We start from the raw sequence: 27,962 nt of genomic DNA, 5'->3' as shown, positions 1-27,962 counted from the left end.
GTGCATCTGTTTTATATTTGTGATCATGAATTCTGCATCAAATGCAGCATTAATACATTATCTTTGGTATATTAATGACCACAAGTCAATAGACTTGGAACTGCCTGAAGACAGGAGGAAAGATTTACCAGTACTGAGGCTGGGGGTGCAATGCAAGTATTGGGTCTTACCCTAGTTATGGTTCACAGAGGTCAGTGTGAACTGAGCAAGTAAGGCAGTGCCTTGGTAAAGCTCTACCAGAAGCAAGCGATGGAAATCACAGCGTATCTTGTTAGCATTACTTTTATTTTCTGTTTACATTGCTGCAACATCCAAAAGCTCCGTGCAGGATCAGAGCTCTGCTGAGTGTTGTGCAAATACAAGGAGCTCTGCCAGGGAGAGCTTGTGGTCAGACTGCTTTGGCAAATGAGCTCTGGTGAGTTGGAGCTGATGGCCTCAGGGGTTACCAGTCCCAGCTGTTTTCCTCACTCTGAAGATTATCCCTCGTCCCTCAGCAGGGTCAGACGGTGTGCCTTTGCGCCATTTACAGTCTAGCAACTTTGCTTTGGCTTACTGAAACTGGGCACCGAAGTGGTTAGAGGCAGAGATGTGCTGCCTGTGCTGGGGTGACACCAGCTGGGTAGTTGGGGCAGTAAGAGCTTACACAGCTGCTGCAAAATTTGCAAGAGGACATCTGCTAGAAGCCTGAAAGGCAAGTGGCATTTGGATGCAGTAGTTATAGTCGGTCACGTTTTTGTATGTTTGCACCCTTTATTTGTACAAGTGAAGAAATTGCCAAGCAAATCCATGTAATCCTTCCCCTAGTCACCAATTTCTCTTCAGCAGTCCTGAGAGGGATTTGGCAGAAGGAGAGAGACAAGCTGGGACACTCTGTATGTAAAGGCCAAGTGGACAGTGTTTCAGAGGAGTGTCAGGAGGCAGTGACAGCAGTTGGTGGCAGGATATAAGGAAGAGGAAAAGGAGGGGCAGGTTGTTGTGGGGGAATTGCCATTATATGAGGAGGAGAACAAGAAGCCTGTGCTTGACTTGAAGAAATACTGGGAGACAATACATGGTTTTATTTGCATTTTGCAAAAAAAAGAAAGAAATTGGTCAGAACTGTATCTTCACACACATTTAAGGAATGCATATCAAGACTCCAGGTCAAGGTTCGCATAACGAAATGAGTATACCTTGACTAAGTGGCATCTGAAGCAGCAGTTGCTTACTGCAGTCAGTAGGGGTGTTACTGTGGGCTGAACATCACTGGTGTTACAGCTGACGTTATGTAAACAAAATGTTAAATAATGGAATGAATATTCCTTGCTTTTTAAAGTGTAAACCCTTCTTAAGGGAATCCACAAGCTAATGGTTGGGTTATTTATGAAGTAGTACAAGTATCAGAGGGTGTATGTAGAAAAGCTGGATCTGCGTTCAGGCAGTCCATCAGTTGAAAAATAGGAATACAGTCACTGACTAAGGATTTAGTGCCTTGATTAATGTAGCCAATTTTTAACTCTAACTACATAATGTTAACACTTCCTAAAGAAGGAAAGGGGAACCAGAGTAATATTCTTTTGCTGTGGGTCATCAGCTAATCGTCGTGCATGATTTGCAGCACCATGAACATCTTGTGTAGTCATTTGTCTTTTTTTTTTCTGCAACGCTACCTTTTAACTTCGAGGGAGAAACATTTTGTTCTAACCCAAAGTGAGGTTATTTGTATATTTTAGGAATTTACAGTCTAGAACTACACCCATTCTGTAAGGCATTGTCCTTGCCTTAATGAGAAAATACTAATAACATAGCATCTTTTGGTCTTGGGACCTTTCCACTATAGATACCAAGCACTTTGAGTGCTTTACCAGTTTTACAGATGTGGAAACAACAGATGAGGAAGTCAACAAACTTCCTTCAACTTTGGCCTAGCTCCTCTTATGCATAAACTACATAGGCACTGCCCATTCATGATTTAGTTGTACATATATCTACTGAATTGAAAGTTACTACCAAATCTGATCTGTGACTTATTTCCCCATACTGACTACAGTTCCACTGTGAATTTTGGAGGAAAAGTGAGCAAAATATTGACTATGTGTTGGAACATGGAAAGGAGTACAGGAAACCAATGTTCTTTCTCACAAGGTCTTACCATGTTCTCATTTTCCTCTTTTCTTGATTTGCACCACTAAGAAAACTCAGTTAACAGTGCTTACCTTTTTGTAGCTCTTGAGACCTTTTACGCGAAGGGCGCTCTGACATTTCCATGTATTCAATTAACTCTGATTCTTTAAATATTCAAAATAATTTGCTTAGTTTTCCCAAGTCCAAGAATGCAATACAGCAGCTTTGAGGCAATGAGTGATTTTAAGGGAATGAACTGCCTATTTTTAAGACACAATTTCTGGAAGAATAAAAAAAAGTATTAAAACATGATATTATTGATTTCCCATACTATATATTTATGTGTTTGTTTACAAATTCATTTAGAAGTGCAAAGAGAAGAGGGACTGTGGAACTGCATTTTAAAAATACTTAGTGCCGGCCTCACTCTCCTTGCATTGAAGTCAGTGGAAGCTTTACTGGTGGCTCACAGGGAGAGAAGAATTGGGCCAGCACTTTGTGCTTATGAAGATCATGTCCATTATCACTTAAGGATTTTATCAATTAAACCAGTGGACAGTTTCCCATCGATTTTGGTTTATATAGGGTTGAACACTACAATAGCAGCTAAAGATTTTGAGAACTGGATGATTACCTGGCTCTTAATTTTCCCATATTATTTAGGCATATAGTTAGCTGCCCGAGCCTGATTTATCAAGTACCTAACAACCGCATATGTGCTTCTAACAGTGAGGAGTAACTTGATCATTTGGACTAATCACAACTACTAGAATTGTTCTCACTTGCATTTTCAGGATCAAGCCTTACTTTCTTAAAGCTCAGCTTTCTTAATATAAAAACCTTTTATTAGCCAGTTGTTGACTGCTGGTGCCAAAGGGTCAGTCTGTGCAAGCAACTATAACATTAAACAAACAATACTCATTTAACATGGGAGGTATTACCAAAGGAATTGAGCCATATGCTTTAAAATAGGAGTCACTACATAACAAGAAAGTCCTTATTGTTTGTTCATCTTCCAGGATCTTCTAGAAATAAAAACGTTAATGTTTTCGGGGCAGCCATTGGAAGGTTCTTCCAGGAAAAGAAAGGAAAAGAAAAAAGAAAAAAGAAAAGGATCATAGGCAGTTTAATGACTTAAACATTTTTCAATTCTCCAGGCAGGGCTGAATTGAACAGGTATCAGAAAAACAGTGTGGATATCATTGGTATGAGAGTTATGCCATCAGTGCTTGCTTCAGCATTGAATAACGTACTGTTTAATGATTAAATATCAAGGTTTGAACTTTGACACTTTCATAATATAACAAGATGGATGAAAAGGCAATAATAAATTAGGTTATGTTACAATATTTCATCCCACTTCGTTGACAAGCTTTGTTCTGTGAGATAGATTATTGTTCCATCTGTAACCTCAGCTCAGTGTCATATTTACAATGTTATAGTTAAGGATCACTTGCTGTTTTCAATATAAACGTATTTTTCAACAGATTCATAAAAGAGCCATTTAAAAATTTATCAGGACAAAACTTGGCATTAAAATTTCCAGTCCTGGAGTTATAGTTTCCTTTAAAATCAGGAATTGCTTAAATCACCATGATATTTTTTTAAATAATATGTGTTGTGCTTAGAAGAGGTTTTTGCCCAAGCACAGCTTAAAGGTATTTGGAAACCATTTATGACAGATCACTTCTCTAACACCAAACCAACCTCAGAATTTTCATCCAGGTATTCCTGTGACACCTTTGTGGCTGTCTCGAGTGGCTCTCATCTGCTTCCAGAAAACATTACTATTGAAAAGTGTTCTCTGACAAGTGTGGAGGTCTCAGTATGCCCCAGGGCCCACTGTCCCTTTCTTGCAGCTCTTGTGAAAAGTGCAATGTGCTGTGTATTGGTATTCTGGCATGTCTTAGAGCAGTTCAAGGATTCCAAAACAAAGAAACCCAGTATGAGGACCCTGAGCCACTAATAGGCCATCATCGCCTTGAACAGCCTCACCTGGGACCTCTACCCACACCCCTTGCACCCAGGAACCCCTTTTAAGCTCAGCCTGGGCCTTCAGACCCTGCCTTTGGACCATCTGATCCTCTCCACTGAAATCTGGCTAATGCTTAGGTACAAAAAACAACCTGAAGTATGTGGTATGAGTCCCCCGTTCTCTCTGCTGGTGGAAAAAATGTGTGATCCTTTCAGGATGATGTTAGGCAATGATCTGTGCATGCAGATAATTTTGAAATACGTATAACTCGCTCATGCTTGCTGCATCTACTCTCAGATTCCCATAATCTTCTTTCCCCAGTTAAAAAAAGAAAGGGCTACATGGACTGAAAAGGGAATTGCACTTTGTTCAGTTTTTGTGGTGGCTAAAAACCAAGCCTGCTGCTGGTCAGTCTTCTTGTGCAGAATTCATCTGTTGCAGCTGTAAGAAACAAAACCAAATGGTACACTGTTTTCATGAGTAATAACTGAAATCTTCCACGCAGCTCACCTGTAGCTCAGTAGTGTCCAGAAAAAGCGTTTAAAAAATAAGTGGCTTTACATGTTTTGTGATTTGCCATACATCTGATGCTGTTCACAGCTGCTGAACTGGTGTGACCACGTAAGTTTTTAAGACTGCAGACACCTTTGCCATGTTCATCAAAAAAAGTGTTGTGACTAATAGGACAAAACACACCTGTTTGCCCTTACACTGATCTCACTGCCTCGGCACGTGTGCGCTGCTCTCCTGCTGAGTAGTTGAGACTCTCCAGAGCATCAGAGTCTTGGCAGGCAGAAGGTGGCAGGCTGGAGATGGGTGGGCAGCAGGAAGACCTATGTTAGGTATGGAATCTGCATGGCATTCACAGTATTTTGGCACCTTAGTGGTGAGCAGGAAGGCCGTCTGGACAGAAAGGAGGACACCTTCACAGCCAGCCCCATTCTCTGCTTCTCTGTCGTGTCGGGGTGCAGGTGTAATCAAGGTTACTGAGAAAATAATAAAATCAGCCTAATGTGCCAGGATAAAAATTGCAGTGATAAAACTCCGTCATGGGATTTTTTCTACTCACAAAGCTAGAGACTTCCAACTTCAAATAAGTATTGAAAGTATGACATGCTTTGTGTTAAATATGAGTTGAGTTTGCATGGCCTCTGGGAGTAGACACAAAGGTCCTGATTCAGAAAAGAGCGTGCATCTGCTTTGCTCCCTTTTTCTGAAAGAAGCCTTAGTGCTCTGAATATGTAGTTGAATAGGAAAACCTCTGCATAGGAGAGGATGCAGAACAAGTTCTGCCTTCCCGTGGTTTACAGGTGAGGCATAAAGTTTCAAGCAATAGCACTGAAGTCCCATGAAGTAGCCTCAGACCCAGGACAGGACGCCACTTGCCAAGGCCAAGGACAAAGTACATGTGAAATAAAGGCGATAGTGGGGGACTGCCACCCACATCTGGAGGTTTGATTTGCTTGTCACCTAATGAGTGTCTGCAGAGCCACTCCTGGGCTGTACTGTTTGTTATGTAGATGGGACAAAAGTCATTATTTATTGGTACACAAAGAGGTTGCAGCATAAGATGAGATGCAGTACTGGAAAGCAAAAACTAGTAGTAAGTGTGTTTGGCTGCACCCTTTCTGAAAGTCAGATTTTACTCTGAAGGAGGAAGTATTGGAAGTTTTTCACAGAGGGGAAGGAAGGGAGGAATATGTGACATCTATTGGAATAAATCAGGAAGGCTCAGACAGTGGGAGCTGAAAGCAGATGGAGGCAGGAGGGGAAATGAGACTTTAGGGGAAGGAGGATCCAGAAACGCAGAGGAGTGAGAAAAGTACAGACTGGAATTAGCAGCATGGTAAAATTGGATGTTGGAGAGAGGTTAGTAAACGTTAGAGTGCAGAGCTGGGGATTTTATGTGGAATCTGATGACTCCTTATTTCTGCCTCTGGTAATACAGCTTATATGCTTGCTGCCGACTGATGTTACCCAGGTCAGCGTCCTTTCCCTGGCATCCTTGGAAAACTGAGGAGCTCAGAGGAGCGGAGAGAGGAAGAGGCAGGGCTGCAGAGGAGGAGAAGCGGTTGAGTCCCAGTGTCCTTGAATGGCTCCCATTGGATCTGGAAGGAAAAGCTGACAGCCTGGCTCTTAATCTTGCTCCTGCGGCAGCATTTGGCTGTTGGCCAGCTGGAGAGTGAATCACTGAGGCTGATGCAGACTTTCAGCCTTCTTGCAAAAGCTTTTAAACAGTTTTCTGCTCGATATGCACCAGATAAGGTTGCTGCTTGCCTGCATGCTCTTCAGGTTTCTAATTCTTTGAGTTGAGAACACATTAGAAAAAATGACTTGTAAAATGATATCCAAACTTTGTTCCTTTGTTACTCTTGTATTAAATTTTCTATACTACTGTTTTTTCCTCACTGCCAGGATGGGGTATTAACTCTGTAATGTGATATCTAGCTGTTGTATTTTTGCTTCCTGCATCACTGTGAATTTCAAGGCTCCTGTCTTCCCCACGAAGCCTGACAGGGAATCGCAAGACAGCAAATGCTTCACAGCTGGTCAGGTTTCACAGTACCAACAAGAATAAAGCGGCATTTCCACCATAAAACAAAGGTGCTTCAAAACCATGCAGAGAAAAAGTGCTCTGAGGAAAGGAGGAGATGCCTGTTTTGCATGGTGGTGGAAAACAGCTTCTGGTTTAAGGTTCTTGGTGCATTTTAAATACAGTGAAAGCGTACCAGTGAGTGGCTGGGCTTTGTGTGGATCACTTGCTTGGGTGCCAAAGGAGTGATTACGCTGCCGGTACCTGCTGCTCACGCACAATGAAGGCAGATCTATAACGAACTTGGGAGCTAGGAGGTAATTTCAGGAAGGCTAAACAGATTTACCTTGCAGAAAGCTGTTGGAGACCAAGAAACACACAAAAGCCAAATAAGGAAGGGAAGAGAAGAGGGAGAAAAAGCACAACAGGAAAAATCTTTATTCCCCAGATTTTATGAGCCCTTGGGGATTTTGTGGCATCGTGTTAGGAATGCGTAACTTTGATCTTTGTCCCACTCATATGCTAGCGTTTCCAAGCTGATGGCAGGGCAGAATTGGCTCTTATGTAAGATTGTGTTCTGTTGGCCTTTCAGGTGATGACAACTATCTCCATTGATCATGGTATGTGTATGTTAAAGGAAAAAAAATACATTTCTAGTTTTATTATTCTTTGTAAGCCAGCAGCATCAAAGGAACAGGCTGCCCCCACTGCTCTCGCAGCTGCTGCCTGTGTCTGTGCTGTATATATGCTAAATTAATTGGAAAAACAGGGACAAAAAGGCATTTAGTTCGGGTCAACCAGTTAGACTACAGCAAATGCATGACAGGCTTAATCATTGTTTTTTGCCAAAGAGCAGGTTGGCAAGGGCAGGCACTCCAACCCCTTCTGATGAAATTTGGACTTTTTCCAGTGCCTTTGGAGGCGGAATGCTGTGGGAGAAGGGTTTCCACGCAGTCGGGATGCTCTTATATCGACATGGTAGGATGATGGGGAGGGTTACATCAGGTTATTTACCTTCTGTCAGCTGTGAACTCAGCTTTCAGCCTTGGTTTGCCACAGCTTCATACACGTAGCCTGAGAAGGCACCACAGCTTTCCCTTCACAAGAGTGAGGTAGTTAATTAATGTGGTCTTGGTAAAGGCATCACTCTATGGTGCCATTCTACAAACAAACATATTCAGCAGTCTTTCTTCCTTTGCCACCAAGTTTTCTGCATCTTTCATGGGGAAGGGACATCAACAGGAAAATGCTCCAAAGGACCCAGCTGTCTTAATAGCTTACAAAGTTTGAGTCTTCTGAAATGACTTCTGTATAAATGTGCGATCTTGCACTTTCAGGAATAGTAAGCTGGCAAATGAAGGGAGTGGGTGCAGTGTAGCTCTCAAAGCTCTTTCTCCACTAGCCACGTGGTTTTGAAGATGTAAATGATACAGCATCTCAGTATTCCTTCCATACTGCAGCAAGAATTAATGTGGTACACAAGGTGCATATTTTACAGTAATTAAAGTGATTTTCTGCTGAACTTCATGGGGAAAGGGTATTGAGAGATGTAAAGATTAAACCAAATATAAACTCAGGTTAAAACCGGTCAGAGAAGCATTGCTGGTATTGGGTACAGAGAAGAACTCATTTCCTATCCTTTTTATTTCTAGGCAGTTGACTTTAGTGGAAGTTACTACATGTGCAAGCCAGTTGTTATTCTTCAAGAAATGAATGTGTTACCTTTGCAGTATTTTTCTTTATCGTATGGATAATCTGGCTGGTTTTTGTTTGTTTTTCTTTCTTTTTTCTTCCAGGCCTTCTGCCTTATCTAGTAGCCCGACATACTCAGAGCTTCCGTTCCTTAGAATTTCCCCACACCGAAATCCTGCTGCAACATCAGAGTCTCCCTTCAGCACTCCTCACCCGTACATTAACCCCTACATGGACTACATCAGGTCCCTGCACAGCAGCCCGTCCCTCTCCATGATCTCGGCAGCCCGCGGACTCAGCCCAACAGACGGTGGGTTAAGACAGTCTTCCTGTTTTCTGTCACGGTAGTAACTTCAGTTATATTAATCTTGTCAACATTTTTTACCCCCGGTTCAAAGTAGCTTCAGCAGGTTTGTCAGACATATTCATTATGTCATAAATGTTTCAATACTTCATCAGCCGATCACGGCTCATTTGTACATCTCACAAATGTTGAAACTTCAGGGAGAAGAAAAAAAAAAAAAAAGCCCTGCCTCATTCAAAATTTAAGCTGGAAGGGTGGTGTATGTCTTGTGACATCTTTTGTTTGTAGAGCTGTTGTGGGGTGTGATTCTGATTTACCAAGAAATCCACTGTACTTGCACTGAAGTAAGCCAGATTCTTCATGAGTATAGATCAGTGTATTACCACGGTGTTCTTCAGGTGTGAAAGGCTTGCTAATTAAAATAGTATTTTTTGATAATGTAAAGTGTGCACTGACTTATTATATTTAGTCATTAGTTCTGTTAAAGTTGTGTAGAATTATTTCAAGTTACCCTAGCCAACAGTATGGCCAAATGAAATGCTGATGTAGAAGTGGCTGATGATCAGAACTAGCCCGTTTAGTTTAAAAGGTGGGCAGTATACTTGAAATATTGATGAGTTAGGTCTTGGTGTGACCATGGCCATTACTTTGGAGGTTATTTGGGTTGAAGTGAACTCCTGCGATCACTCTTGTCATTACTCTGGCACATTTTCTATTCATTTCAATGGGAATTTTGCCGAAGTGAGCAATGAATAGAGTTGCAAAGAGGCTCAGCCTTGCTAGCAGTAGGTTTTTCAATAATAGAATAAGTGGTTCAACATTTCAAAATTGTAGCATTTGCTGAGGAGAGCTAAAATATAACATACTCCCAGACAAATATGTAGTGAGGATAATTAAACTATTATTTTAACCATGGGAAAGATCTTCCCAGTGTATGCAGAAACTTACCAAACAGAGTTAAACCGCCTTTAGCTGAATTTGAAAAATGAGCGGTGCACCCTATCCAAACGGATAATTAATTAATCCTCGCTTATAAGAACATATACCTTTACAGTTAATCCATTAGTTATGGGCACATATTCATATGAGAATAAATTTTAATGACCTATTGTCAGTCAAGGTATATGGCATGCACATAGGGCTTTCCTAGCAGCACTTTGGATGTCTGAATCCTTGCTAATGCTACCCTTTTTATTTTAGCCATAGCATTAAAAATAAAAAAAGAATTGAAGGAACAACTTGAATGCTCTGAAATACATGTTTTGACTCGGGGATTTTTGGAGCTTTTGATATAGGATAAATGTCATAGAGCTATAATGTAATGGCGTAAATTGAAAAAACTCTTGCAATGTATATTTGGGCTTTTCACAAAAGCTAATATGCAGAACACTCTACTATGTTTCCTTCAGTAATCTTCAGATCACGTTGCTGCAGAAATGTATTTATGTTTAAGGTATGCTCCGGTTGCTCATACAAAGAAAGGAGGGAAGGAAACCACCTATCACACAACCATGTGACATTAGCTGTGTACATTCTTGGTCTCAGGTACACAATGCTAAATTCACTTGCATAGATGTAGGCACATGGAGGTATCTGACCCGACACCCAGCTGACACTCCAGAAAGGCAGAGATGTCCTAGAGGTGCTTTGTCATATTCACCAGGCTGGTGGTAATCTCTCTGAAGCTCTAGGATGTCTCAGGGAGGAATTTGGTTCCAGATTCTGGCATCTGTTTAGGTCTCTACAGTATAGAAATCTGTGATCTTGGTGTACTGTTTTGCCATTATAGTCCAGTGAGGTCTAGGTAGTGCAGTCAGTGGAGCCTTAGAGAACCATTCAGTTCACTCAAATATAGACACTTGCATGTTACCTGCTGAGTCTGGAGCTCTGTCGTAACTACGGTGGTGCTGAGATTCATCTGTCTGCAGCGTAGGTGTTTGGTGTCAGTTCAGGTCTGTGAAAGCTGCCGCCTCAGAAAGACATTTTTCTCTTCTAAGGCCTGTCTTATGCTGGCCAGCCTCATGTAGGTGCCTTGGATACCCAGAGGCTTTCAGATGGCACAAGACACTCAGGTGTGGACCACACAGATGAGTATTCTCTGTCGTAACACTCGTCCCCTGAGCTTTGATCACTGACTGTATATACAATCTTAGCCTTTCATAAGTACAAGCTAAACTGACTAGCTTAAGCTTCTTCCTTTGGGTTTGAAACAAATACATCTTAGTTTGTGCTTCCTTTAGGCTCACAGCTCAGCTTTGATCTGTTACTGCAGCCCAGGTGTTGTGCAGCACCTTGTGAAAATACACTAACTTGATTGAGGCATTGGAGATATTTCAGTAAAACAACATGCCTATTGAAAAGCTGTTATATTTGTTCTCTGGAATCCATAGTTTGTTGCGTGATCAGTCAGACATACAACAAAATGCTTTTTTCAGGTGTAGGTTCCTGGGATCAGATAGTCCAAGTCATGGCTTGGGCACTACTAGAATGCAAATAAAACCCACCCTGTGATTTAAAGGGGTACATGCACGTAATGTACTCATAACATAATGGACACCATGGCTTAAATCATGTAGTATTTGAACTCTGAAAACTTATTATTGTTCTCCTGAAGTTATAGCGAGATTTCTCTTGTTGCCCTAATTGCTTTAGGCCAGTTAGATAATTAGGTCAGTGTGCTATTGGGCTCAGTCTGTTGACTCACAGATCTGGGCATGGCCGAGAGCCAAAACAATCTGGAACATAACGGAGAGCAGTTTCATGTTCACTACTTGCCTTGCCAGCTGTAATTAATGACTGCCGCAGCAGCAATGGTAGGATGTCTACTGTCTTATCACTTCACCTTATCCGGCAGAACTGGTGGGCAGGGGGTGGCCAAGAACTCCTCTGAATAACACAGAGGGTTTGGGGCAGGGGTAAGGACTGAGTCGGTGGGTGTAGAGCAGAGTGCTCAGACAAAGCTCAGCAGTGCCACAATGCAGAAGCAAATCCCTCTGCTTGTAAAAAAAGTAGGGGTAAAGCTGAAGCTACTCAGGAATAAACAGGAGAAAATTCAGGGCTGCAGACCTTCCCATTTACCCTTCATTTACCCTTCATGCAATACATCATTTAGTAGGCTAATTTTTTATGTTTGAAGAAGGTAGTAAGGAATGATCTTTAAAGAGCACCAGAGCATTTCTCAGCATATGGAACATTTAGTAATGCAATTATGTACTCACTATGCAGCAGTTCATTTTAAAGTTCGCAGCCAATGTTATTGTTAGTTAACCCAGACACTTATGTCAGAAAGCTCAGGAAGTATTTTAAGTGTGCCTGGAAAGATATGGTGGTTGCCTACTACTGTAAAGCTTTTAGAATCAGTGATCCAGTGTGAGTTTCTCCTCTTAAAATTTGGTCTGAATATTTTTCTTACCATTTCACAGAAAGTAGTGGTGGCTGAAGTAGATTATGTTTAATTGAGGAATCAATTTTTAATTTGGAAAAAATACCAACAACCTTTACCTTATCTCAGCTCATTTTTTATGTCACTCCTGTTCCTGTTTTATGTACTTTTCTGAACCTTTCCTGAAATTGGTTATATTTAACATTATAACACAAAAAGCACATTCTTCCCTTTTTCTTTGGTAAAAATAAGGACAGATTATACTCTTTAGAAACATTGTTGCTTAATACACCTTCCTCTAAACTCTAAAGCCACGTTTGCCTCCTTTTAGTGTAGATGTTGATTTGTTTCTAAGGTTTGCATTTAGGATCTGATTCTCTAATGTAAACATAAATTATCCTTTTTAGCAATACTCTGTAAGTAGCAATATTCAGGTTAAGGTGGTAATTCAAAGAATTTCAGCTTAAAATTTTGCTTCCATTCAAGATTCAGTTCCTCAGATCAAAGAAAAATCTCATTAAATAATATGAAAGAATATAAAAATAATCTGTTGGGGTGTAACCCATTAACCTAAGGAGCTTGAAGTATATTAGGCAAAGTTACGTACTATCTTCTGGTGAGCAGAGCGTAAGGAAATTTTAACTGTTTTGCAAGTGGGACGAGTAGAGAGCAGAGAGGAAGGCTGCTCACCTCAGGTCACATAGCAAGTCAGAGTCAGATCAAGGAGATAGAGCCAAGCTTATTTTATGAGTACTTCTCACACAAGCCCATGAAATGACCCTCTACTTACCGTGGCATCTGAAGCCTGCTGATATATTCATTGACTTCGGTCTTTACTTAAAAAAAAACTTGCCCAATGTTGTTCATGGACAAGTGGTATTAGTCCTGAAAACATGCTTTGTCCTTGTTTACTCCTAAATTTATATACAAACTGCCACTATTTGTGAAAATCTTCTGCTCCTCTAAGCAGAGACCCCAGAAACTTGAATGCTTATGGAAGTTCAGCCACATTGTTACCTTAGAGATGGATTCCTTTGGGCCAGGGATGAGGTAAATGGGAATAAAGCTCCAGGAAGGTTTTCCTGCTTTTTTATGTCACTAAATAAATCATACTGGTTTCCATTGCTGTCAGCCTGTCACTTTTTGAGTCACTTAATAATAAATATTAAAAAAATGAGATCACCGAGATCATTAATATTTTATGGCTTGCAGTTTTTTGAATGGTGTCTTTGCAGTATCAGTGGATGAAATATATTGACCGGTGGTGGCATACTGCAGATGTTGAATTACATTAAAAAATAAACAAGCTGTTTTAATAGCCAGAGAAACCAGCAATGTGATAAAACTTTCCTTCTCATTTATCTTACGTCATTAACGGTGCTTTTTATGTTGTTTTTTTTAGCTCCACATGCTGGCGTCAGTCCAGCCGAATATTATCATCAGATGGCTCTGTTGGCAGGCCAGCGCAGCCCGTATGCAGACATCATTCCTTCAGCTGCCACTGCTGGAGCCGGTGCTCTTCATATGGAATATCTTCACGCCATGGATAGTAAGTGATGTTTTCTAGAAATATAGAGAGTCCTGCAAAGGGAAGCACATGGTTTGTTCCTGGTCTGACTGAAAAGGCCTCCATGGAGATAAGAGAAGTGGGAGTCAACGTAAGCCGCCTCATGAGGCTGGAGGGCCAAAGCATTGATTGCCAAATATACAAGGGTTATGTCAAGTCTGAAAGTAAACTCTGAAAGTAAGTAGGGAGAGGAACAGGACTGCTCCTGAAAACAGGTTACAAATTTTATTTCCTGCGGGGCTTGAGTGCTTTTGAAAATGTCTTTTTCTATTCACAATCAGTAATGCACTTTCATTGTTAGGGTGAGTATTTCCCTGATGATCTCTCTGTTAATAAAAGGTTTACATCTGTTTTTCCATTAGGAGAGCACGCTCCCCTCCTTTTTAAAGAGCTGTAGCCATGCTTATGAGTTGTGTATCGTAGACCGATAGACTTTGAGACACTTCTAAGATGAAGGAGTTTGCTGAATTCTCAAGGATCGTGACTTAGTTTTCCCGAACATTAAGAGCCTTTTTTACCCACATCATCATCTTTGAGACCTCTAACCTGTCTCCCTTCCTCTGGTAAGAGGAAGAGAGAGCATCCCAGTCCAGACTGCTTACTATTGCTGCATTGATCAGTCAGAAGGGATTATGCAGAGCACTCCCCTCCAGTCATAAGATGCTTACATGCTTTTTAGGATGTCCTCAGTTCCTTCCAACATAGAAAATAAAAAGTGGTGACAAGAAAAGGTGGTGGCTGTTGACTCTTGCTTGGAGGTACAGAGCAATACAATAGCATTAGATCACCTTGTCCCATGGCTTTTAAAAATCTTTGTTAGCATGCAGTTTCTTCTCGCCTGCTGTTGGCTGCATACCATAGCTGCTGATCTCAAGGAGTGTGGGAGTTAGGAGGTTCACCTCTGAACACATGGGAATACAGATAGCTACCCCTGCAGAATGCATGCCTGGGAGTGTGAAGTAGTTGAATGACTAACAATTTTTACAAGAATCAGGTAAGGTAGTGGTTGAACTGGGCAGTGAAACTATCTTCATTCTGTTACCTTGATAGTGAACGATTTTTAAATTCAGTTTCTGTTATCAGTCTCACTGCACTGGTAGCATGCATAGTGATTTTACAGTAATGTAACATACCTTGAACTCACTTTGGAAACATAGTAAACCCACGCAAGTAGTCTGGACTTAAAATAGAAATTAATGTGCAGGCTTCGGTGCTTGAAAGCTTAAGAATATGTTACTTCCTGGTTTGGATTTTGAGAGGAATAGGGAGAGGCGAGGTATACTGCTAATGCATTTGATGCATATTAATAATATGTTGCACAATGGAAACTGTTATGCATGGTTGAGATAATGTAAACCTGCTGTTGTGTTCCAGTTGCAAGGATAAATCCCCAGCTTGTCTGAATGGACATGACTTCATTGAAGTAAAGGGATCATAGAATCACAGAATAGTTTGGATTGTAAGGGACCTTTAAAGGTCATCTAGTTCAGCCCTCCACCCCCGCAATGAGCAGGGATATTTTATACTTTCAATGTTTTTGATTCCTACTGGGAGAGAGTTTCTAAATGCCTGTAGGTAGCAGTACCAAACCACATACTTGGATGCAGGCTTGACTGAATGTGTCTATTCAGTGTATAGGAGTATAGATACTCAGATGTATGCTAGAAAACTTAAGAAAAATAGAAGACATTGCAGTACTCTCACAAATCATGGCATTTGCACAAAGGACCTTCATGTGTTAGTAGAGACTGTGTATGCTGTCATCTACATAGAATTAGAGCTTTTGCGTCCCAAAAATGTTATCACTTTTTACTTAAGGGAAAATATTTTGACCTTTGCCCAAAACTTCAACCCATTCATAAAAAGTACCTAAACACTATCTCTAATAAGGATATTTGCTGTCACCAGCTTTAGCTATGATATAGTTGAAATGCACTTTAATTTGTTATGTTTGTTTTTAAAAATTAAGATCACATCTTTGAGATTCATTACAGCAGCAAATTTTCAATTGGGGATTATTTCAGAGTTAAAGACAAAAAATGTGCAGCAGTATTATGCAAATGGGTTATTTTTAAACAGTAAATAGAGAATTAAAATTAGAGTGAATCCTAGTAAGGTCACTCAGCTCACCTTCTGTATTTGATGAGAATGTGTTTAGTCAGGCAATAGCTGCTTTTATCTAAATAGAGTATGAAGTTACCCTTTTACTTTGTAAAAACTAATTAAAACTATCTTAACTTGCATGGGTATACGGTAAATTAGTTGTCATTAAGTAGGAATCTGAATGTCCTATCATTCATCATGCTAAAGAAAACCCCTTTATTCTTTGTCAGAATTCTAGATTAGAAACAAGAACAAAACAATTAGCAGGAAGCTGATATTAAGACTTTTTATTTAAAAAAAGGAAACAAATGCCCATGTTTGCATTTAATAACAAAGTACAGTGATCAATGCAAAGCAATGCCATTTGTTTGGGTCTTTCCTTTTAAGGGTGTATATGGTGATCTTAAAAGTACTCCTTTGCCTTTGCCCAGTCTCGTCAAAGGAAACAGAAGAGAGATTGGTAGTTTCCCTCATTATCTGCTGTCAAATTCTGAGCAAGTTGACTTACCTCACTCAAAGGCTGCTACTCATTTATTCCACACAACCACTAAACAGATAGAAGTGATACAGTGTTCTTTTGTGAAGCAAGCCTGTCTCCTAATTGTGGGTTTCTACAGCATCTAGCACAGTAATTTGGCATCTCTACCCTCTCCAACAGTACAAATAATAATTCCAACGCCAGCATGCAGTAGGCACAAAAGCATGTTACATACAATATGCTCAGGTTTGGGACTTCTGTTTTGCTCTGTGGTGCTGGAAAACTGATTTCAAAATGGAGATGACATGAGTGGGAGAAGTGTTAATCAGATAGTTAAATCTTCCATAAAGAGTAGTAGACTTCTTGAAGCTCTGAACTTCACTGTCTATGAACTGTCTAATATATTGTGGAAGCATGAGGCCAAGACGTTGTATACTTGATTGTCATTTTGCTTCATCCTGTCCTGTGTGGCATGAAAAGTGGACCAGAATTTTCTTTGCTGCTGTAGAGACTTTCTACAGTTTTGGTGCTGGAATCCCTGACTAAGTCTACCTATTTTCATAACTCAAAGGGTCAGATGTGCTACCTTTAAGTATAGCATCAAAATAACTAGGAGGGGAGTAGATGGGGAAGGTATTGAGAGTACCACAGTAGCAGCAACTGAAGCTCCTTGTTCTGGCTGTAAAGATACTGTATGCAAAAACTGTTGTTTAAGCACTTAATTCCAAAAATCACAGCCTTTTTGGATTAATACCTGCATTTTTCACTTGGGGAATATGTTTTACTCTGCTTTTAAATGGTGGTCAGTGGAAGGCAAGCATGTTCCCTAGAGGTTTCTAGATTCACCCTGCAAGTATTAATATCCTCACTCTGATTGACGTTTGCCTATGCTCACTCAGAATGGGAGGTTTTGTTTTTTCAAAGGTATTCACCATTGCCTTTTGGCATTAGAGACACTGATAGCAACCCAATTAACATAAAGAATTTGGCCAGCCTGAAGAGTTAAGCCAATGTGAGAAGCTTTGGACTGGGTATGATTTCTGATTTTCAGGCACCGTTGGGGAATGAGGGTGGAGTAGCAAAGCCATTCCTTTTCCTCTCATACTGACGACAGATTTACCATTTTGAAAACTAGGACAAAATTTATGACAAACTTTCATGAAGTGAAAACAAAGTTTACACATCTGTGTGCAGAAACCAGAAGGAAAACAAAGGAAAAAAGCTTTAATGTTAAAAAAAAAAAATAATCAAACTTCTTATGTTCACAGCCCTCAACAAAAACTAGTGCCTGAGACATGTTCAAAGAAGTTTGAATTAAAGGGATGGAATAAAAAAGGTTTGATGAAGTTTGATTTAAAGGGATGGAATAAATGATATATGTCTGAAGATTGCCTTATAAATGATTAAGCAATGCTAAAAACTTCAACTCAGAAATCAAATTCGTGGGCAAATTTGCTGGATGGCATATTCAATTTTTGAAATTTATGATGGAGATAGATATCTGTTATTTTAGAATTGATCTCCACCCCAGGAATAAGATCTTTTCTTCTGACACCTGCTAGATTTTTTGTCGGCACACTCAAGTCTTTACTATCAACCACTGACTTTTTATTACTATAACATCTATCTGAAAAGGTGACATTCCTAATCAAATCTTCACTGTCAGCTTCCGTTTGCATGCTTTGACAAAGCTGATGGTTTTTTCTTTTAGCAATTGCACAGAGGTAAATGGATTTTTAGTGAATCAGTGCTCCTGCATTTTTTGGTTTTAAAGTATTATCAATTGGGGAATGTGATGCTTCTGTGGGAGAACACGGTGAGCAGATGAACATCTCAAATTGCTAAATAAATATTGAAGAGTTTGTGTTTAAAATAAATGCCTGGGCAAGGCTGAAAAGTTTGTTTTAGTATTCAGAAGTGCTGACAAATTGTGACCTATTCCTTTTTATAGTAACATACTGACTCAGACTGATGTTATGCTAAATGAACGGTTTAGCAAATGTCCTGCAGTGTAATGAGTGGTCAGCTCATGCTTAAGACTTTTTAGGCATGTGAAACCTAATTAAACCACAAAGATCTGAAAAAACAGTAATTCCATTTAATTGTATTTTCAATTTTGAAAGTCGTGGCCTCCCTTGAAGCAAATCCCCCTCTCCTGTGGTCACTCTGGAGCTCTTGCCCAGCCTCAGCCGTTAGCTCCCGCTGGGAAGCAGAAATATTCCCTTTTTGCAGGACACTGCTGGCACTTAGGAGGTTGTTCCCACCCCAGGTAGATGGGGGACTGCCGAGTTCTCAGATCTAGGTGGAGCCTAAAACAGGTGCTGCCTGGAGGAGAAGCCTGAGACTGCTGCGAGGTGTGGCTGAAGCCTGGGCTCTGCCTGGAGCATCTTCCTCCATCATGAGCCACAGATCTTGTGCATCCCCTGCAGAGCAGGGACAAGGGTGCCCTGGCATCAGCTGGCAAGCAAGGGGGAGGTTTAATGAGCAGTGGGCAGAGAGGAGCCTCTTTTAGAAGAGCCATAATATGACTTAGGCCAAGGAGGCAAAGGAGACTGGCTCAGTCCAGAAAGGGCAGGGAGGAAGAGGAGGGGGGAAGTCTTTGCAGTTTTTGAGAATCCTCACAGCACTACAGGGAGTGTACATTGCCCTCAGATGTGATCTGTCAAGGGTGACTCTACTTCTCTCCAAGATCGTAGGAGCTTGGAAGAGTTGTCAGTAATGCTTGCTCAGTCTTCTCTGAGATGTGGGCTGAAGTACAAACAAGTCCACTTGGGCGGCTGTGGCACAGAAAATAAATGGTGTCTGATTGCAGAAGCAGCAAAAACAACTGTCATCTCCTGCTTTTATTGTCCAGTCTAGCTCCAAGAGATGCTCAGTTGCTAGTATTCTTAACACCTGCTCTACTTTTTTGATCAAACCTATGCACCCCCTCTCTAGTTAGCGTCAGTAGCCATCAGCCCATGTTTAGCAGGCTTGTAATGGATTTCTCAAAGTGGCAATCCCTTTGTAGTTGTACAGATTCAAAACTGGACTTCAGATCCAGAAGAAGTAATTTTTTAAGTGTTTCTCTTGGAAATCGCATTTGAAACTGTTCATACATGGCTGTCAGTAGCACATGGTGACTCTCAGTTGTAAATACAGAAATGTAACTAGGTCTTGCTTAACAAAAGTGAGGGAGCTGTGCTTGTCTCCTTTGCTGACTTCTTGCTGGCATGACGAGGGCTGTGCCCGTCAGTCTGAGGAAGACAGAGGGTTCATAATTATGTTCACAAGACTGCTGGTAGTAAGACATGATACTGTGGCAGCAGTGCTTGAGTAACATCTCATTTTGCTGGTCAGCCAATATCTAGCAGGTCTGTCCTGTCCCCTTCACTTGCTGTTTAACCAGGAACACCTGTACTTAGCTATCCTCTTGTAAAACTGCAATAGCAGAGTTTATTCACCTATAAAGCACTTGAATTATATCCTCAGCTGAGGCAAATTACATTACTGCTACTGACTTGCATCTGAAGTCAGTTGTTCTCATTCACGCTGGCTGAACAGTCAGCAGAGGAGAATTGTGGATGAAAGATGTAAGTGCAAAGTATTACTATTTTTGTTTTACCATGTCATGTATTTTGTATTTCCTTATAAAATACATTGCAGCTTCTTATAGCTGCTGATCATTGTTGGTTTTTATTTTAGCACAAATAAAAGATCTCTACCTTTGAAAGACATGAAGCACAGCACTAATAAAATATCAAGCAGACACAGTACAATAGCAAGCTCATAAAAAGGAGATAAAACAGATTACATAAAATAATGTGTAGTAGCTTTAGGAAGAAATAAATGGCTATGTCTGAGTTCTAAATGATGAATCAAGAGCATGAATATTCATTGAAAAACTGAAGCGGTATGGGCTGAGGCCTATTGTGGGGAAAGAGCACAAAGGAAAAGAACCTCTCTATTAGCCAGATGCCAAAGAGAATTGACACCCCTGTTGGCTGGTTGAGGCAAAACTAAGCACGGATTAGGAGAAGGACTGTAGGCAGAGGTCTGATTACACAATCACAACAGTTCTAGAGTGGCAGCTTTTAATACCAGATGAAAGTCTTGGATAGCATGCACAGAAGGAAGGGCAGCCTGCTCAGGTGTGTAAGGAGAATGTAATGGCATATACTAATCCACCTCTGTCCTTGAGGTGAGTCAAACTGGAAATGGTTGGGCTCTTCCCCTGGTTAATGTTGGGCACATGAGGTTCAATAACCTATTGAAAAAAGGTCCTGGGCATCAAGAGGTGAGCAAGAATTTGGAAAAGCAGACCCATAATGGAGGCTTGTGGCCAACTGAATTATTAGCAAGTTACAGACAATGTCAGGGACTCTGGGAGAAGTAGCTGTAAAGTAGGCATCACCCCAAGACCTGCATGACCCTGGCTGTCAGGATCATTAGGACTTATTCCTTTACTACAGGTTAAAGGGATTGAAAAGGTAGAAGCGGCAGTACTGTTAAAGGAAAATAGTTCAGTACACAGTGGGGAAGCTAATTCTCTCCTTCTCGGTCTCAACCAAGATGGAAAATAATTAAATAAAGGAAAGAAATTTGAGGTGATATATCTTCTGTCAGGACTGCAGAGAGTTGGGAGGGCATGGTAAAATAGACCAGAAGAGGTAGAGAATTTCAGAGCAGCACAGAGGATTTAGAAACGTAATATGTATTTATTTAAATGGTATCTATGTTGCCGTCTCTTCACTGATTTGAAAAGCTTAATCTCTAGTTTTAAAGAAAGTTGGCAACCGAAGGCCCCTGTATACCCTAAAACAAGAATATCATGGATCCTGGTCAAATTCAAATAAAGCCTACTGTTTCTCAGTCTAATGCTGTGAATGTCAATTTAACTTCTTCTGATAGAGCTGGCTTTTATAGTGTTTTTTCAGTCCTGATTTTTAGTTTTGCATCAAGTATCGACCAGGCAGAATTATGGTCAACAAAGGAAACACTGCCTCTTCATTTCTACACTATATTTTACAAGTTTAGCTTTGGCTGTATGTATTAAAGTGATGGGGGTTTGGGTTTGCTGGTAGCCCAGATCTGAACCACTGTCTCATTGCTCGTGGTTGAATTAATGATGTGAATGTCTAAGAAGCCATCAGATTCATAAATCACCAGAAATGAGAGGGATAACTCATAAAAGTCTTTTCCCTTTGTTTAGCAATTTATCATTTTGCTTGCACATTAATAAACAGGGCTCCCCTGAGGTAAGCCACAGGAAGATAGATTTTTCTTTCTAATTTTTCTCAATCATAGCCAGTAGATCACAAGTGGAGAGAGTGTGCTTGTCACAGTGTGTTGGTGTCTTGCGACTCCCTCTACCCATCATTGATAAAAAATAAATGCGATTAAGTACTCTGGTGGATAATTATTTGTGTTTACATAACAGGCGCCAGGTTTCCGAGTCCGAGATTGTCAGCTAGACCAAGCCGAAAGCGTACATTGTCCATATCCCCCCTATCTGATCACAGCTTTGACCTTCAGACCATGATACGGACATCTCCAAATTCCTTGGTCACAATTCTCAATAATTCTCGTAGCAGTTCCTCAGCCAGTGGTTCATATGGCCACTTATCTGCAAGTGCAATAAGGTAAGAATAGAATTTTCTACCTATATACGTATTCTCATTTTCTATGTCATACACACACACAAATGTGAACATATACTCACATCTTTAACTGTTTTGTTTTGCGAATATGTGTATTTTGCAGTTTCCATAATGTATATTCACTGGAGCTTAAAGTACAAAATATGTTTTTTCTTGTTTTGAAAGGTAACCACAAGGGATTTGCTGGCATATTATTGTCCAGTGCAGATAATACTCCATGTGATCAGCGGTAACTGTGTGTGTATGCATGTGCTCAGGCATCTGTTTTCAGTGAAGAAGCTATAGGATAGGTTTGTGACTTAAGTCACTTGGGTTTTTCTGGCCGTAGATATAATGGACAGTGAAATGTTCGTACATCACAATCATCAGAGTAAAGCACAGACATGTGTTCAGATAAATGTTTGGCTAGAACTTCTTGGTATTCATCTCCAAGTTTTTTTCATATTTCAGTTTGTCTGTTGAAAGATTAGACTTTCTGTGGCTAAATTATCTTTTTTTCTATCAAGGAAGTACTGTTATCCGGTATCATCAGAAATGCTATGATTTTCACTCGGCTGCTTTACTTGCATGTGCAAGAAAACATTTGTTCTGGAGGCAGAAGAGCAGAGTAGCAAGGGAAGAGGTGGGCAGAAGTTGTACAGGAAAAGGAAGTAAACAGGCACAGGGAGAGGAAACAAGGGCAAGAATGTCAAAAAAGGAGTGGAAGAAAGTGAGGAGAAACAGCAGAAAAAATGGACATGCAATCGCAGAACATTCTTGTATTCGTGGCATTGCTACGTGTTATTTGAGAAAAGCTCCTTTGGTATTCCAAAAAAATTCTCCCACGTCTCCAAAGTCTCAGAAAATATTGGTTTTGCATTTATAGCACTCAAACAGAGCACCGCTGGTCCCTGTCTTAAAAGCAGCCTCCACCTTCAATTTGCAATGAGGCAAAGGAGCAAGTCCCTACAGCAATTTCTTGAGATCTAAAAGACCAGTTTTTGGCAAGGCTTAAACATGCCTCTCCAGCAAAAATGACACACTTGCAACTTCAAAAACTGGCTATGGGGATTTGCATTTTTGGAGAAAATGGGGCATGCAACTGGTGTGTTAGAAACTGTGAGCCTGCCAAACTTCGAAAGTGACAGCACTGTAAATATTTGGTATTAGCGTAAGTGCTGTTGTGTGTTTTTTTTTTTTAAGCACTTCTCAATAGTCATGCCTGATGTACTTGTATAGCTGTATAGTATCTCACAGGTGTGATATCATAGCTCTGTAATACAGCTCTGGGTCTGTGTAACCACAGTCCCAATTATAAAGCTCCATGATGTGAAATATGATTTATGCCAATAGCTGGCAGCAGTTTTGGACCACATCTGTTAAATACATGTACTCTGTGGAGATGTACTGTCCCCACTGTCATTAAGATGGGATGGCATTTTAATTACTCACCTCCTTTTCCATTGCTTGTAACTTCGGTAAAGCAAATAGGACATGAAAGTTGGTATAGTCTCCACAGTGGAGTGAGTCTTCTCTCCTTTTACTCTTTCTCCACAGCTAGAAATGGTTGGTATATGTTTTTGACACAGAATCACAAACCTAAGGGCCATCCCTGCAAAGCCAGAGTCAGATGAATAATTTTGTTGAAGACAGTTGTGGAACTGGGATGAGTTATGGGCAGAGGCTGAGTAAGGATGCTAAGGAGCGGCATAGTGAGTTTTGTGAACTGGTGTCACTGAAGAAGGCAAGGATTGTGTGACTGAGCCTATGGCTGACCGCAGCCTTCAGCACTTCCTGGTCATACTTTCCAGGCATGCATAATCCAAAATTTCACACCATTTTGAATTAATCCTTTTTTTTGTTTGTTTGTTTTTGGTAAGATATGCCTGTTCAACATGAAAAGTGGGAAATGTACCTCTCCATTCTTCTGGGTGGGAAGGAGGGAAAGGGAGAGAGCCAGCTCTTTTTCCAGCTTTGCAGCTCACCTTTGTTGATGTCCTTTAACTTCTCCTGTGTGCACCCGTCTATAAAAGCATTAAACCAAAAGAAACAGTGACTTAAGGTATTCAACCCAAGCCACATTTCATTGCTTTAATAAATTCCAAGACTAAATAATAAGGCTATCAGTAAAACTTAATTTATTGCAACTCACTGTCTTGTAAATAATGCATTCAGCACAAGGGCTGCTGTACTGAATCAAGCCGTAGGTTCATCCCATTTAATATCCTGTCTGCAACAGTGATCAAAGTGTAGATGAAACTTTTCCTAATGTAAAATCCCAGCTTCTGGAAACTTGCAGGTAAATCTCATAGGAAATGGTACAGTTCAGCAGGCCACTAGATGGAATTGCAAAGACAGGAAGGATTTGTATTTTAGGCAACATCAGCAGCAATAACCATACCTAACATTACACAATCCTCCTACTTCTAGAGCTTGTTTCCAATCACTTTTAACTTAGCCCAAATGGTTTACATTTGGCAGCATTCTTCATGGCAGATACCTATCTAATGCTGAGTTTTTCCAAAAAGTGTTGGCAAAGATACTAATTTCTCAGAATGAAGTTAGTTAGGGAAGAAGAGACTTTTCTGTGTGAACTAAAAGACCTCTTGCTACCTACTCACTGAGAAGCAACAGCTTGCTAGGGATGCTGCCTAGATGGTATAGATCTGATCTTTGCTGTTCTTGAGAAATTTAGCCAAGTGAGAAACCCTGAAGATGTTTATGTTAGTATGTGTTAAATAGACTAAGCGTTCCAGTATGTTCCAGTCCAGAGCCCACAGAGAGGAAGGAGGACCTTTTCCTGCAGCTGCAGCTGTGGTTAATCTGGTACCTCCCTGGGAAGCCTGTGGAGGCTAAGCTGTCTGCCCAGCCATAACAGCCTTCCTTGAATGTGAAAAAAGAAGCAGTCTTCAGAGGAGACAGGAGTTAGACCAGGAACTGTCGAGGTTAAGCAAGCTGGGACAAAATGCATTTATATAGCACGACAGAGGGTTTTGCTAGAAGAGAGAAAAAGCTACAGAATAAAGCATGCAGAAGCCAGTTATTAAGGAGAATGAAGGTACTGCCCCCTTGTGATTGTGCTTTGATACCATCTTTAATTTCAGGGTTGCACAGTATTTTTTTTGCAGGGCCCCTGCCTGCTTAAGTGCACAGGCTGAACATCCTCCCTGAATCAGCCAGAGCTGTAGGACCCCGTCTCACCTGTCCCAGGCAGTTGTAAAAAAGAACGGAGCCTCTTACCAGGTTGTTTGCTGCCTGGAGGGTGGACTCTGCTCTTGCAACACAATCCCAGCCTGAGACTGAGCAAACTGAACTAGTGGGAAGTGACCACTGAGCTCATACAGCTTCTCTTCCAGAGGCCCAGGCTACCAGAGGAGCCAAATTGCTCACAGCTATGGCTAGAAGCTACTGACAGCTGTTTCGAACATTTCACATGCTGTGTCAGGTTAACCTGGGAGATCTGGTCTCCATGTCTGAAAGTGAGCAACCACAATGAGTGGCACTTCTTACCTTCATCTTTCTTCGATTCGTGTTCCTGTGCAAAATGAGTCCTTCCCCTTCACCTCAGAGGGAGGTTGAAAGCATTAACATTTGGTGAAGCACTTAGATTATACAATGATGAGCACAGTAGAGAAGCTCAGGAGGGTATAAATAATTATGTATTCACTGATGTTTAAATACAGTGGAAGGAAGGCCTATGGGCAGTACTCTGGGCAAGGAGAAGAAAAATACCAGAGGGTCTCTCACTGAAGTCTATTGTGCGTCTTTTGCACTGAACAAGATATGAATCCTGAAGGGGGGGACAAGGAGTGCATGGTCACGTAACTAAAAGCTGATGAGTCAGCAGATGAAGGCGTGGGCAGGTTTAGTTCTGGTCTGTGATTTTGCAGGCTCAATGCTCTTTCATCCTGCTTTTGCAAAGGTGCTACTTTTGTTAAGAAAGTGTCTCCAGGACCTCGCTGGTTTTTGCTTTGGCTAAAAAAAGTATATCTTCTGGCTAAAAGATTACATCCCATGCTTCACACAGCTTTTCAGCGTAGGACCCTCTATATCAGCACTGTGGAATGTGGAGGATGAGATCAAATGAAAGGAACCACGTTTTGGGCTCTGTTTTTACAGAGCTGAGCACAGAAGAGCTCTGGTCCTTGACATGGGTACTACTGCAGTTCAAATAAATAATAATAGCTTAGCACAATCCAGATAGGGCTTGACTTGGCGGGCGCTTTGTCATTGTCAGCTGGCAGCGTAATGCTGTATCCTGACTACTGGCTGAGTACTTGAAAAGAAGATGTCGCTCCTGCTGACAGCTAATAGTGGATCTCCTTTAGCACACCAGGTAGAGCTTCTACTTTGTGCATTTGAAAACACCTGGTTTAGGTCTCAGCTGAGAGAGATTATACAGAAAGGAGGTGTATGAAATAGCATCAAATGAGGATAATCCTTCATTTGACATTTACTCATTTGGTTACCTGCCTCAGTCCTGCAGTGCGGCACCCCTGCTATTAATCTTTTGTCAGGATGTACTTAATGTTATATCTGCTACCTGTGACAATTATTAGACTTTGCACTTTGGTAGCACTTCTTTTTGAGAGGCAGCCTGGCCTAGAGTGAGTATAGAGAGGGTAATCACTTCCCATGATATTGAGAGTACTGATGCAAAACCTTCACAAAAGATTAGCTGGTTTTAATAAACATGTTCTATATCATCTGAAATTCAGAACCTCTATATTTTTTCTAGTCCTTTAGCAGTGCTGTGATACCAAATTTACAAAGTCAGTTTTCAGAAAATGAGCTGAATTGCATGTCAGCTACAACTGTTTAAATCAGGAGTAGTTCCACCTCTACAAGGAACTTTCTTTGGGTCTAGGCAGATGTAACTGTGAATACACCTTAGCCATCTCATAACTTGTTAGAATTCAGTTTCATGTGAACATGAGAGCCCTTTGGGGTCTTCTCCAAGATTTGAAAGTAACTGAGAAAGCACAGCAGCACTTTTTTTTCCCCAGGCTCTGCCCCTGCTTCCCTGATGTCATCAGAACAGGAAGGAACAATTAACATAGTGTGGTTAATTACAGCCAGATCCTGGTTGTTCTGGCTCACATCAGTTTGCTCTTGGCTGATGGGAAGCTGAGCATCAGGGAATGGCGGTGAGGGTACTTTCACAACGAGTGCTAGAAAAAAGATTGCTAGGTTTGTAGGTTGAACTTAGGCAGCAGTGGATTAATATCAGTGAAGAAGACAGAGTCTGTGCTTCTGCAAGCAGGTATTGGACTCTCAATGATTTCCTCATCTCAGTTAAGCTCCTTGTAGAGTGCATTTGTTGTATTAGTCAGTGCCCTCCCCTCTGAACTGCTTTATATCTAGAGACAAGTGACCACATATTAATTTCTCCAGTTTCCCTTGGCAAACACAGAGAGAAAAGCAAAGAGAAAAATAAAAAGACAGTTAAAATACACAAATGAAAGCATAAGCTTATCACAGAGAAAAGTGAAAATAGCTTCAGCAGAGTGCCCAACAGTCTAATTATGCACTGTATAAAAAAAGCAAAGAGTATCCTTTTATCAGATTTAAATTATCCAGTTTTTAAATTTAACAGAATGTCTTATAGTTATAAGACAGGGAGCCCTCATGTTCACAGTCTTCCTTCTTTATTCAATATTTTATATATTCTTATTATGTCTCCTCTTATTCATCATCTTTCTGAGGTAAATGGTTGTTTTCAGCCTGCTCTTTAGAAAGTTCTTGCATTGTCATTTCTGCCGATACTGTGTGAAACAGTGTCCATCTGTGACACACAGTAATGTTCCAGAAGAGGACCAGCAATTCAAATGCACCATGATTTTCTGTGTCCTGTTTCCCATTCCATTTGTTTTTGCCACAGCTTCACATTGATCAAATTTTCATTCCTCCATTGAATTTGCACTGAGACAAACAAGTGCTTCTCATGAGTTGTCTCAGCTGATTTAGGACCAGTGTGTGAGTAGTTCAGTCGCCCTATCAGTATCAATATGCATCTTGCTGCCAATATGGCTCATTCACGTAGTGTACTTGGCTCTAAAATAACCTTTTAGCTCTTTGCCATGCTGCTCAAAATAATTTTGTCATATATACGGATTTCACAGAACCACAGAATCACAGAATGGTAGAGGTTGGAAGGACCTCTGGAAACCATCTTGTCCAACCCCATCCTTGAGCAGGGACACCTAG

At 40.8% G+C, this 27,962-nt stretch overlaps 1 protein-coding gene across 2 annotated transcripts in view; it reads left to right on the top strand.

Annotated features, from left to right (window-relative positions):
- The window catches only part of GLI3 (GLI family zinc finger 3), a 211,396-nt gene that overhangs the window by 129,859 nt on the left and 53,575 nt on the right, over positions 1 to 27,962 (top strand). For both annotated transcript variants that reach the window (XM_075083707.1, XM_075083708.1), the window contains 3 exons: positions 8,408 to 8,613; positions 13,392 to 13,538; positions 21,557 to 21,758. In XM_075083707.1, coding sequence (XP_074939808.1) covers positions 8,408 to 8,613; positions 13,392 to 13,538; positions 21,557 to 21,758 — 555 coding nt within the window. The remainder of the gene's footprint in view (positions 1 to 8,407; positions 8,614 to 13,391; positions 13,539 to 21,556; positions 21,759 to 27,962) is intronic.

Source organism: Phalacrocorax aristotelis, chromosome 2 (assembly GCF_949628215.1).
Source record: "Phalacrocorax aristotelis chromosome 2, bGulAri2.1, whole genome shotgun sequence".
NCBI classification, from domain to species: Eukaryota; Metazoa; Chordata; class Aves; order Suliformes; family Phalacrocoracidae; genus Phalacrocorax; species Phalacrocorax aristotelis.
The sequence above is the reverse complement of the archived record's forward strand: the minus strand, read 5'-3'. Positions and strand labels throughout refer to the sequence as shown.